General features: G+C 35.5%; 1 protein-coding gene and 1 pseudogene across 1 annotated transcript; both read left to right on the top strand.

The window, feature by feature from the left end:
- Positions 1 to 7164: 7164 nt before the first annotated feature.
- Positions 7165 to 8770, top strand: LOC113770777 (F-box/kelch-repeat protein At3g06240-like). The gene is made up of 2 exons (XM_027315357.1): positions 7165 to 7647; positions 8077 to 8770. The coding sequence occupies exons 1-2, from the start codon at positions 7378 to 7380 to the stop codon at positions 8524 to 8526; spliced, it is 720 nt and encodes a 239-aa protein (XP_027171158.1). The 5' UTR covers positions 7165 to 7377; the 3' UTR covers positions 8527 to 8770.
- Positions 8771 to 12403: 3633 nt separating this feature from the next.
- Positions 12404 to 13388, top strand: LOC113770911 (annotated as a pseudogene).
- The last annotated feature ends 321 nt before the right edge of the window (positions 13389 to 13709 follow it).

Below are 13709 nucleotides of genomic sequence, written 5' to 3'. Positions count from 1 at the left end.
CCAACTTTATTGCCCCAAGTTATTATCCCAATAATTGCGAAACCAAAAAAGAAACATTTTGCAGCCATTTCCCGCTTCAGATTGTCTTTGAATACTTCAGCTGATTCCGTCCAAAAAAATTCTAATTCGATGCTACCAATATGAATCAAGTGTGTGGATGAGTGTGAGGTGACGGTGAGCATTTACAGTGGATCAGATCTTGCGACCAGAGGAGAATTCGGAGACGCATCCGGCAGCAACGATGTTGTCGAGGAGGGACTTAACGATCTTCCATTCTTGGAGGAAGTATATCTGCATAACGATTTGCGAAGTATCACGTTCGTCATCGTCTTCACTTACCACTTGCTTCACTACATCTTCGATTGCTTCCTTAGTCGCCACTGCCATTCTCTCTTTACATCTCTCTTTTTTTTTTTTTATTTCTTTTCTTTCTTTGTGTGGGGGGAGTTGAATTCTAATCTCAGAACGAGCAGCTGAAGAAAAGGGAAAGAGTGAATGGCTGAAATGGAAGGAAATGGAAAACTGGAAAAAAATGAAAGAAGATTTGTCCTTGCATAGATGAAAGAAGGAATCAATGAACTTGTAGATCTAAAGGCATGACTTACAAGGAAGAAACAGATTTGCCATATTTTGTTGGACATTTTTGCCCCCTAAAAAATATTCCTGCATGAGTGAATGCCTTGTAACCAGATGATTTATCACTAAAATTCGGTAAAATGACTCTGCTAGCACGTTTATGCCTTGTAACCAGATGATTTATCACTAAAAAAAAGTTTGATCACCAAAGGATGCTATTTTGAGTAGTTGAGCGATCATTCCGGCCATTCACTCTGTTCCCAATTAATCATAAAGCGATCCATTCAATTAATCTTCTCACTACTTCTCGCGAGCTGTGAGAAAGTGATCCCACTAAAGCAAGGAGAGCCCTTGATGAAAGCTACAAATAAGGAGTGCCCTTGATGAACCCAAGTGAGTAAGTAGCAATCCATTCAATAAATCTTCTCACTACTCGCGAGGAAATGATCCCACTGAAGAAAGGAGAGCCTTGATGAAAGCTGCAAATGAAGAGACCTCTTGCAAACTGCAAAGAAGATTCTTAACGGCAAAGGTAAAGCTTGATGATAAACTTAATGGCTGAAATCTATAGATAAGACGTACATCACATAATTTTCAATAAAAGACAGGTTCAAGCCAAAAAAGTAGGTGTATTTCTAGAATTTAAAAGTTGAAATACGTCCAGAGGAATAAGTTCTAAGCAAGTAAACATCTAACAGCTATATATAATATGGGGCCTTATAGTTATAGCGCCTGTGTCACTTAATGTATGGAAATCAAAACCATCGCATAGGTATCTATTTTTCTACTATTTGTTTTGAAGGTATCTCTTAGATATGTAAACTAAACAAAGATTAAAATATGAGTAGTTATATTCCACTGTATCTTCATATACAACCCAGATTGACATGAGCTAGGAATAAGTATGCTATGCAAATCGTGGTTGGGCACTCGTGTAGCTATTTTCTGTTGGTTCAGTTACTGCAGAAATAAAAATTACTGCAATACATTTTTTATTTTACATGTATCAAATCATTAGAATATATATATATATATATTTTATAAAAATTTTAGAAAACAACAATCCAAATGGGCATTTAGAATATAGATTCAAAAAGAATTACGCTTTTTGCTTTAGGGAAAAAGAAAAAGGATTAGGATCGTTGCTACTTCGTTTCACATCATTTTCCAGTAGAGGTACAATACAGATCAATAATCAGAGTTATTAATCAGAGTAGTTGGCATTTCGTTTTCTTTTCTTTTCCCCATGTGAATAATTTGTCCGGGGACCGGCCGTCCAAATGGGTCGATTCTAAGAAATGACTAAGACAAAATGTTAATCACTAATGCGAAGCTTCAATTGATATCCTCAGGCTGGTTAAAGGAAGAACATCTGTCTAATGCACATGCTTAATAATTACGACCACCGGTACCTCTTTGTACGACCGGACATAAAACTCCGGAACCTGCCCGGTTCACATTTATTTATTATACTAGAAAAAATAATTTTTTTTTTATATTGTCATTATATATACTGATAAAATTAAACGGATATCACGTCATCTGAGTTTGAATTTGTACACCAAATTTTGTATATATGATATGCATCTAGATTGATTAACGTATATACTATCAGTGCACAAAGAAATAAACATTTCCATGTCTTTACTCCAAAAAGAAAAAGAAAAGCATTTCCATGTTAAGTAGGCTTCTCAAGAAAAGCATTCCTTGAAGATGTTGGACAACCAACCATTCTCCATTTCTCAAATTTGACGGCCGGCCCCATAACTCCATGATCTATCAGCACAAGTCATTGTTTTTAGACCTCCTATACTTGAAATTATTCCTGCCATCATACCTAACGTCCGTGCTAAGCCATACCCAAATTTTGCATACAATAATGCCTACATATTTGTAGTAATAATAATAATCAATTGAGCTACCTATAGGTGTAGCCAGCAGTCCAGAAAAGAAAGTGAACAAAAATAAAAATAAAAAAATCACCATTGTTGTGTGAATAGGGCTTAGAAAGGTCAGCCAATATCATTCAACCAATGATGTTAAAGGCCTACACCAAACCCTAGCCAAGTCTTTCATCTGAACGCTTTCAACAACCAATGAAATTTTAGAATTTGTCCGTTTACGGTGCTTACATATCTGACAGGTGTATTAATCATGCAGCTCTCACTAATAGAAGAAACAAATTATTGTTCATTTGCTAAAATAACCGTTTCAGCAGCATCATCTACTGTCAAATGGTCTCAGCCAAAAAGAGTTAGGGTTAATTAAGAGGTCAAAAATAAGAATTTCTTGCTCCAGCCTCACCAATTCATGGCTGTGGTCCAGAAGATAATTTATGCTCGTAGCATATATATGAATCTTCTTCTCATAGAAAATAGAAATGTTTCAGTAATTTATAGGTAGACGTAAAAAATTTCGCAACTCACAATCCAAACAAAATGAATGGATAAATATGAATATCATACCATCACTTTAAGCTGAATGAATATTCATTCATCTGCATGAAGGTAACGGTAACGAATTTATGTAAGGGCCCATACATATATTGCAAGAATAAGATTTGATTGGAACTAGACTTGGGAAGAAAGGGCAATTTGATCCATCCACTTGGCCAGGGGATGCACATTCGTTGCGTGATTGGCATAATTGTTAATGCCCGGGGCTTTCTGTATCTATCCTATTCCTTGAGATGGGGTGAAATTTGAACAGACAAATTCTTTCTTTGTGGTATTATAAAAATCACACATGTTGGGTAAAAAAAAAAAAAAAAAAAAAAAAAGGCCAATGTTGACCGTAGTGTTTCATTTGTTCCTTATTATTTTCTTTAACAAACAGCAATATGCAAACTATTATACTTTAAGGGGAATGAGCAAGGAACTCAACTGGCTCGTATAAAATGTTAAAAATCTCTGGATAAATCCCCTCAGGAGGAGGAATTGCCAAGCCATTTGACCCTTCACCCATTCCAACATTTCCGGTGCGCGTTCGTCGCAAAATATTTCTACACCGTATCATACCTAATGCCAGATGGTTGCCAAAAGCACAGACCAGAAAACACAAATATGTGTCCCCGCTATGCCCACGCAACTCCAAATACCCGCATTCGTTAGGAAAAGAGTCATCTAAAATTGAGAGCTATACTAACACATCCTTTAATACTAGTACTTTTTATGTGTGTCAAGCCCCAAATTTGAGTTCTTGACTAACCAGCCACGAAGAAATTTTAAATCCCTCTTGATAACTGATTTGCCTTTAGCATTGTCTTATTGTACTCATCCTCAATGCCCCTCTTGACTTGTTCCTCGATTTATTTGAGTTTATATGAAACCAGCAGGCAAATCAAATCTCCACCATTTTTAAAGTGATTCTCTTCTTAGGAAGAAGAAAAAAAAAAAAAGGAATTACGAAAAGAAATGTACGTATTAAACAAGAAGGCAATCACCAATGTGCACACAGAAGATGAGTATCCAATGGTTTTGGGGTGTCTTTACTTTCTGCAGGCTGTGAGGTGTCACCATCTCAGGAAATGCCAAACATAACATTCAAAGGGACCGCCAGGTTTAGACGGGCCCCTTGCATTCAAGCTTTGTATTATTCCGGTTTCTAAAATGTGGTTCTAGGCGAATCGTGCGGAAGTAGCAGTATAATGAAAACAATTAGGTCCATCGCTCCTGCCAAGCCCAAGTGGTCCGATCTTCAGCGGTCCAAAAGCCGTGGATTCTCATTAGATCTTGGGGTCTTTCGCGATTGGGTTTTTCTCTATATTATACATGTTCACAAAACGTACTTTTTCAATAAAAAATTTCAAGATTTTCATACACTAATTATATTAGAGTAAATCTTATATACATTGATAGTGTGTACACTATTACGACTGAATGCACGATGCATATGCAAAATTTAAATTTCAAAATTCAAATTTAGATTATGTGTCAAGCATCCTATCCTATGATGAAAGTATGTACATTGTTAGTGTATAAAAAATAAATCCATTATATTATTGATGATTATATTATGCTTTGCTCATAATTAAAAAAAAAATACTAAGCTTTGCTGAAAAGTTTAATCTATCCCTCAAAAAGTTGGTATCTTATATTTACTGGGGATGTCATAGTTATATGTCAATTGACCATCAGCCCAGCAAAAACGTCGATCTATTTTTCTTGGAGAAACTTTGGTGTAAACTATTAAATCAACAGTAAACTATTAAGAATCCAAATAAACTATTAATAAACTTTGGTGTAAACTATTAATTTAAATCAACAGTAAACTATTAAGAATCAAAATAAAGAAATTAATAGTTGAAAGGTAAATTTTGAAAACTCGGCAAATTTTCAAACTTTTTTTTTATCCATAAGAAATTAATAGTTTTTTCTCATTAGTAGATATCATTCTACTTATAAATGCTTAATTTTCTTATTGCCCCCTTGTTTTTTGTAAATCGTTTTTAGTATGACGTGTCTAAACCTGGACTTCACTTGAAAAAACCACCGAATAGTAGCTAATTCCTTAGCATGTCCGAAGAAAAGGATACGCTCAAACATCTATCTGGCTAGTGGTATTTTTGTCTCCTTGAAGTGTACAGACGAAAATAAGGCTAATTATTTGCGCATGTCACGCGCGATTGCTGAATTACGAAACTGTACCGGAAGGGATTTTGGATGCATATGAACCAAAAAGAAAGATGCATTTATGTTTAGGATTAATTTTTTGCGTTAGAAGTTTTAGATGCAAGCCAAAAATAGATTTTTTAAATTTAAATAGAACTTACGTGACATGATGCATTTAGCTTCACTAGTAAAAGATTAGTTCTTATGTCTACCTGTGAAATTTTCTTTTCTTAAGGCTGAGGAGGGACAGGGGCAGGAGCCAAATGAATATGAAGATTGGCAATTGCCCCTCCCCCCCTCAACTTTGAGAAAATTTTGATTTAGGTATAGAAATTTTGAAAATTTTCTGAAATATTTAAAATTCTTATTTTTATCAACTTTGCCACTCAATATTTTTGAAATTCTCTTTCTTATCTATATTGGTCTCTCAAAAATTTTTTTAACGCCTCTTTCTTGTTGGGACTGGCCTCCCTTAATAAATTTGACATTCTTAATTCTTACGCTTCACAAGAGCATTGGATCTAGTTAAGGCTAGTTAATGATATAAATCCAAGAATAAACTCTTTTGACTAGTCTAAACTACCACTACATTATAGAACAACTTAAATGCCAAGATATAATTGACACAATAGAAAAAAAAAAAAAGAGTATGTTTAATATAAGCACCTTTTAGTTGTAAATTTAAAAAAGTATGATTATATTTGATGTGGTGTCGAAAATTGAATCCCTAGCCTTGGGATACTGACTTAGCCACTACTGATGGAGATAAGCTAGAAATTATTAAGAAAATCAAGTGTCCATAAAATGGAGTGGAGGGATTTTGTGCCTTATATGACAAAAAAAAAGTAGAATTAATATGCATCTGCAAAATGGAGATGGGGACAGTGGTCCTGAAGGTAGGGTATTAGATGGGCCTCTTGTTGGATTTGCAGCAAGCAGTGAGTTTATTTTGTGAAGCAGGGATCAAGTGGGTACCTGCCAACCGCTATCAAAGCTTAGCTTACGGCTTTTAGGCCTTACTTGTCTCTATACAAAGCCAGAGCAAAAGGGACAAAACAATACTGTTTAATGTTGGGCCATGTCCAGACGTATGAATCATTTTCCCTGATTCAAACACCAATTCACTTAGCTGTGGCATGCCAAGGATGCTAAATCTATATATGTCTTTGTGAGGAAATTAGTAGGTTCTGGACCTGAACTTTCTCCTTAAAAAAAAAAAACTTCAGGGGCCGCATTATTGTCCTACTATCCACTTTTAATCACATTTATACCATACCCTCTTGAAATGCTTAGTGTCATTCTGTGATCCTAGACAAAGTACAGGCATTAAAAAAGTTGTTCTAAGTATCAATTGAGAGTATTTTGGTTCATCAATGCGAAGATAAGGGTTCATCAAGAGGTCTCTGCTAGCACGTTTATGTGAGTTTAATGACCTTTTTGGTCACAAAAAAAGTTTGATAACCAAAAGATGCTATTTTGAGTAGTCGAGCGATCATTTCGGCCATTCACTCTATTCCCAATTAATTATAAAGTGACTAAGTAGCGATCCATTCAATAAATCTTCTCATTAATTCTCACGAGCTGTTAGTGCAATTTCAAAAATAACTGATAGTTAACCTTGGTTTTCAGCATTCTGGAGTCAGCAGTATGAGTCTCGCTGGACTTCAGTTTTTGGAAGAGTGAAAACTTTCGACTTCTGCTTCTGTATGATTCTGTCGAGGGGATTTGGAAACCATGGACCAAGTTCTTTTCCAACATGTGCCTATGTCTGCTGCAAACATTGCCGTAGCACAGGACATGAGCAACACGGCTCATGCATGATACCTTTTATTTTTCTCAAACGAATTATACCTGGCAATTGGGCGGGTTTTGGGCGGGTTAATATTGAGTTTTCACTTAAATGGGTTATACCCAACCCGCCCAACTTTAGATTGGGTTGATTTTGGGTTGGGTCATATTGGGTTATCTCAAACTACAAATGAGGAGTGCCCTTGATGAACCCAAGTGAGTAAGTAGCAATCCCTTCAATAAATCTTCTCACTACTCGCGAGGAAATGATCCCACTGAAGAAAGGAGAGCCTTGATGAAAGCTGCAAATGAGGAGACCTCTTGATGAACCCTTATCTTCGCAACCTTATTTTTATTTTTCTGCTCCTCTGCCATCAATCTATTGACCAAACAACCCAGAGAAATGGATGTTCTTCCGGAGGACATCCTGATGCAGATCTTGGTGAGATTACCCGTGAAATGTTTGTTCCAATTCAAATGCGTTAGCAAATCTTGGTGCTCTTTGATCAAAAGCCCCCGTTTCACTGATTTGCATGTCAGCCGAGCCAATTGCGGCGATCAGGAAGGTGTCATCCTGGTGAAGCGCTTCATCAAGGATGAGAGAAAAATTGTTTTATCATTCCATTCAAAGGATGAATCTTTATCTCTCCAGGTTGTGGCCCCTGATTTTGAGGTACCGTACTCAACTTACCTCAATATGATTTTGGTCGGCACATGCCATGGCATAATTTGTCTTACAAGTAATGAATCTTCTGGTATTCATTTGTGCAATCCTGCAACTCGAGAGTTTCTTACACTCCCTGATCGTCCCTTTCGTTGCCCACAAGGGTATTTTAGCCATCTGGGTGAATTGGGGTTTGGGTTTGATGCAATTAGTAACGATTACAAAATCATCACTTTTACAAAAATTTTTCCTGACGAATACAATGGCGATCCTAATTCCTGCAAAGCTGAAATATACAGTCTCAGTACTAATTCTTGGAGAGAACTAGATCCAGACGTCACCCTGCCGGAAATGGTGTATAACGAGCGCTTCTCTGTTTCATTTAATGGATGCTTCCATTGGTGCACACCATTAAATACTGATTGTTTTGGCCTCCAGATCCTTTCTTTTGAATGGAGCACTGAGCAATTTCGAGAAATTCAATATCCTGATAGAGTAGAAGACACTGAAGGAGAGTATGGCATGCAGAAACTCATTGTCTTGGACAATTCACTTGCCATGATATGGTATAACATTACAGGGAGTCAAATTTCGGATCAGCATTTCGACATATGGGTGATGATGGAGTACGGTGTGCAGGAGTCTTGGGTTAAAAAGTTTTCCATAGGACCACTCTCCGGAATCGAGAGCCCGTTATCTTCATGGAACAGTGATAAACTGCTTTGGGAAATGAGCAATGGACAATTGGCTTCGTCTGCTGTCCTAGGTGATAATCGAGGAAGTCTTACAAAATACAACATTCATGGGTCTCCAACCACCCTGCAAGCTAATATTTATCATGAAAGTTTGGTTGCTCTTGGTGAACTATGCGGTCGTCGAATGAACTGAACTGGAGATCAAATGGGGGCTTGGAAAAATCATGCTCGTTAGATGAGTTTAATATTGGTCGTATTTTTTTGGTTTGATGCCTTAGCTTTTACAATAAGTCTTTTCATTTGAATCATATGTTAGAAATTTGAACTTTATGATTGTTACTTGGTGCATGTTTGATCTCTGAACCTTCTTTGTTCTTGTTATATCAAAGTTAAAGAGGAAAAGAATGAGTTCCCCATGGCTTCTCGTTGCCTAGAAAGTTGGACAAATTACACTTTACCCTCATGTGATTTAGTGTTTTCCTACATAACCCCTTATGGTTTTAAAAGTTATACATAACCCCCTCATGGTTTGAATTAAAGTGTCAAAGTGACGAAAATAATCATTCGTAACGGAGTCACTTAAAATGTCAAAAATACATTTATATAAAGTTGAAAATTATTTATTAACCTAGGGGGATTATGTGTATATTTCGAAAATCATAAGGGGGTTATATGATAAAGTATTAAATCATAAAGGGGTCATATAGTAAAACACAAAATCATACAAGATTAGTGTGTCATGTATTTATAAGGGTAATTTTGACATTTTTAAAGGTTTAGTTACAAATGATCATTTCCATCACTTTGACGCTTTAATCCAAACTATTATGGGATTAAGTACAGCTTTTGAAACTATAGGGGTGTTATGTGAAAAATTGCTAAATCACGGGGGTAAAGCGTAATTTGCCCTAGAAAGTGTAATCGAATACTAGAAAATTCAACCCCTGATACAATTACTCTGTCTTTATTGCTGGTGATCCTTTTTGTTTTTGAAAGAGATGGGAGTTGTAGCATTGGAATGAGATATTTATCCCTTACATGTGCTTTGGAGTACTTTAGTAACCAGACTTTGCAACTGGCAAAATGAACCAGAATGGAGAATCAATCAACTTAGGAGGCGCTTGATTCTTGCTTTGGAATTGGAGAGGGAAATGGAATAATGGATAGAGGGCCCATTAATGAGGATTTTGGTTAATTCTTTCCAATTTAGTCGGGTATCATGAATGGCCAAATTTTAAAACATGATTTCAATATTTCAATTCTCATTGTACTGGATCAAGTGCACAGTATTAAAATTATTGTAATCTCAAATACCAAAATTCCTAAAAAAAAACGGCCCATTAATGTAATAGAGAAATGGGTTCGATGATTGCGAAAAAGGGAGTATAAGTGGGAGGTTTCAAACCGAACCCTCTCACTCATACTTAAAAAAAATTAATTTACCTTAGTAAATTGTGCGGACAACGAAAAAGGGATTTTGCATGTTAGTGCAATTTCAAAAATAACTGATATTTAAACCATGGTTTTCAGCATTCTGGAGTCAGCAGTATGAGTCTCGCTGGACTTCAGTTTTTCGAAGAGTGAAAACTTTCAACTTCTGCTTCTTTATGATTCTGTCGAGGGGATTTGGAAACCATGGACCAAGTTCTTTTCCAACATGTGCCAATGTCTGCTGCAAACATTGCCGTAGCAACGGACATGAGCAACACAGCGCAAACATTGCATGATACCTTTTATTTTTCTTTTTATTTTAATCAAACGAGTCACCTGTTATATACTTGGCCACAGAAAAATTAAGCATCTTGACCATAAAATGTTGCTTGTTTAAAATTAAACAAAATATAAATGCTATTACACCTTTTGCTTTCCCAACTCAACGACAGAAACCAATTTGTCAAACTATCATCAATTTTGCTAGTCTTATGGAGTGGCAGATTAGCCATTAAATCTATCTCCAATTTTTCCAATTTTGTCCCTAACTTTTATTTTTGGTTACTTTGATACTTGAACTTATTTTGTAGTTCCAATTAAGGATTTATGCGGTGGCACTACTATCTAAAACTAATTTGGCTCCTAATTAACTAACTAAAAGGGATGTCATGGGAATGTCATTGTCACTGATGGTACTGTAATAAAACAAGTAAATCATATAAAAAAAAAACTATCAAATAAAACTTTTAAATCATGTAAAAGATCACCACACAAAACTTTTTGAAAATTTAATCTTGTAATTTTTTTATATGATTTACTTGATTTATTACATTCTCGTGCGATATTTTCAAAATACCCCTATTTAGTTGATCAATCTGGTTAGTGCTGCCACAGAGGTCCTTATGTGGGACCACAAAATAGGTTCACATATCAAATTAGTTAGAAATAAAAGTTAGGAACTACATTTGCACCGGTACAAAAGTTTATATACGAAATTGGCTATTTACCCAAACCAATTTATCAAACTATCACCAATTTTGCCGGTCCTACGGAATGGCGGATTAGCCATTAAAATTTCTTGACTATCAATTGTGTGTCTGCATATAGTTGATATATGGTTTAATTGTTTTTCTTTTTCATTTTTTCCTTTCTCCTATCAATTCATGCCATAGAAATCTCTCCCATATAATATTACCTTGTGGACCAATAACATCAACAGATTCAGTACTATTTTCGAACTTTACCTCAGTCACAAAAATCTCAAATTGCTACAAATTACAGTGGTTCTTATGAAAATACCAACCCAAATACAAATACACAATGCTATTAAAGACTAAACATGTCACTGTTCATCCTATTTCTTAACTGAATAAGAGAGAAATTTCCAAGTTGATGATGAATTTTAAAAAATTTCTGCAAAAGGGGTGTTTTAAGTGTAGAATTCCGCCAATGCAATGTCCCATTAAATTTCCAATCTGCAAAAGAAAAAAAAAAGAATTACTTCATACCTCACATTAAACAGATATGAGGCACGGAGCCTTTTATTTTTCGATCCCAGTCTCATGCGTTTCTTTTCTTTTGGAGTGTGGATTTTGTTTTTTTTTTTTTTTGTGAAATTGTGGAGAACGAATTTTGATAGGTTGCAATTTATTGCTAAATTTATAATTATTTGTCCCTTGATCTTAGCCAAATATTGTGTTAATTGATGAATTCTACTCATATTTGGTTAATGGTCCTAATTGTGTCAAACATTTAGGAATAGATTGCCTAAACTTCAGCCGGAATAAATTGTTTGATTCTCTAACGTATAAGTTCTTGGGTGCTAAAGCAGACATTGCAACTTAGCACATGAGCAACATGGCTCATGTATGGTACCATTTTTTCCCTTTTTGTTTTAATCAAACAAGTCACATGTTGCATACTTGACCACAGAAAAAGTAAACATGTTGACCATAAAATGTTGCTTGTTTAAAATGAAATAAAATACTAATGCAATTACACCTTTTACTTTCCCAACTTAACAATAGAAATCAGTTTATCAAACTATCTCCAATTTTTCCAGTCTTATGGAATGGCAGATTAGTCATTAAAATTTCTTGAGTATCAAATACATGTTTGCAAACAGTTGATATATGGTTTAATGGCTTTTCTTGTTCATATTTTTTCCTTTCTCGTGTCAATTTATGCCATAGAAATCCCTCCCCAATAATATGACCCTATGGACCAATAACATTAACAGATTTAGTACTGCTTTCGAACTTTATAGGTTTGGTTTGTTCTTCCACACAATTTAAGAAAAGTTAATTAATTTTGTTGGAAGAATAAATCTAGCATATTATCTTTCTAAAATTCCCTTACATTAAATGGAGTATGATTAATTAGCTTTACATTAAATAAGTTTGGTTATACTCAATAACAACTTACATTAAAAATAAATATTTTAGAAAAAATTATAAGTTAACTACATTCTTCAATTGAATAGTGGATAATAATTTAGAAGAATGAAAAATAAAATAAACCTAACAAAGTGGGACAGAGGGAGTAAAATTTAATCAACAGTTCTATAAATAGGCCCGGTTATCCCTAATAGAAGTATAGTCTTCCACTCTCCACAACCAAAATTTTTATGTGCCAATCGCTATACTGTCGTTGGGATGATGGGCATAGTGTTTAAACTTGTCCTTTTGATTACATGCTTTGCCCCCTGACAATCAACTCAAGCTTTCAGTACCTTACTTTTGTGCAACAATGGCCGAAAGGCTATTGTACTGTTAATCCAGCTAATCCAAGCAGATGTCAAAGAAACCCTCTGCCAACCGTTTTCACAGTCCATGGTCTTTGGCCGGGCAACTTCACCAAAATTTTGCAAAATTGCACAAAATCTGCATATACTCCACTACAGGTAATTTCTACAGGGCTTTCTTATGTCTTGAACATGAAATATGCACTTACACAGGTTCACTAATGTAATGATCATTCTTGTAAGCAGAATTTCCAGGATTGGAACAATAGAAACTTACGGTGGCCAGACCTCGCCAAACCATCGCCAACTATGCAAAATTTTCAACAGCCGAGGTTTCAATTATTTTGGGAACATGAATGGACAAAGCATGGGACGTGCTCGGAAAACATGTATCCCCAAGCTACATACTTCAGCAGGACTATTCAGCTCAGTCAAGGACATAATATTTTGAACTATCTTGCCACAGGCAACATATCTCCCGGCAGCAATCCTACCGTAAGGTCGGTAAATTCTACTATTTACAGAGCTATCAGTAACCATGTGCCAGATTTGATGTGTGTGACTCCTCCCCGTCAAACTCCAGCCTTGGTAGAAATTGGCATTTGTTTCACTGCTACTACGACAACGATTATTGATTGTCCTTCACAATTTCTGCGAACTGGGAGTTGTGGCACCGGCACCATAAGTTTCCCTGCATAAATCATCTCACCATTTCCACCAAACTTTAGTACTTCTGATTTAAAAATGGCATTGAACATCGTTATTGTGATGGAAGATCATGTAATAAATCAAATGAATTCTGAGATGAAGTGTGTGAAACAAGAATAATGAAGACAAGTAAAAGTTACAACATTACAAGAGAGCTATTATGGTATTATTGACTCGCTGTCGGATTTCATTCATTGTCAGCTTTTACATTTCAAACTAAAGCATTAAACTAAATTCAATCATTAAATTTAGTTTGTTTTCGTTGCTTAAGTATAAGTTTCTGTTGACATTCATCTCTATGACCATGCCTTGAAACATATTTTTTGGTTTGGGGTGACAAACAATGTGTGCAGAACAATTGCACCCAAAAGTTGTTAAAAAAAGGGAGACTTCTATAGTTCTATGAGATGTAGTCAGTTTACACTGCGTTTAGATTGAACTCAATGGAGCACTTATGCACATCAACTGTTCCCCCCTTGTTAACCAATTTAGAT

The sequence above is a fragment of the Coffea eugenioides genome, chromosome 5 (genome assembly GCF_003713205.1).
Source record: "Coffea eugenioides isolate CCC68of chromosome 5, Ceug_1.0, whole genome shotgun sequence".
Lineage (NCBI taxonomy): Eukaryota > Viridiplantae > Streptophyta > Magnoliopsida > Gentianales > Rubiaceae > Coffea > Coffea eugenioides.
This window is presented reverse-complemented; position numbering and strand designations above follow the sequence as displayed.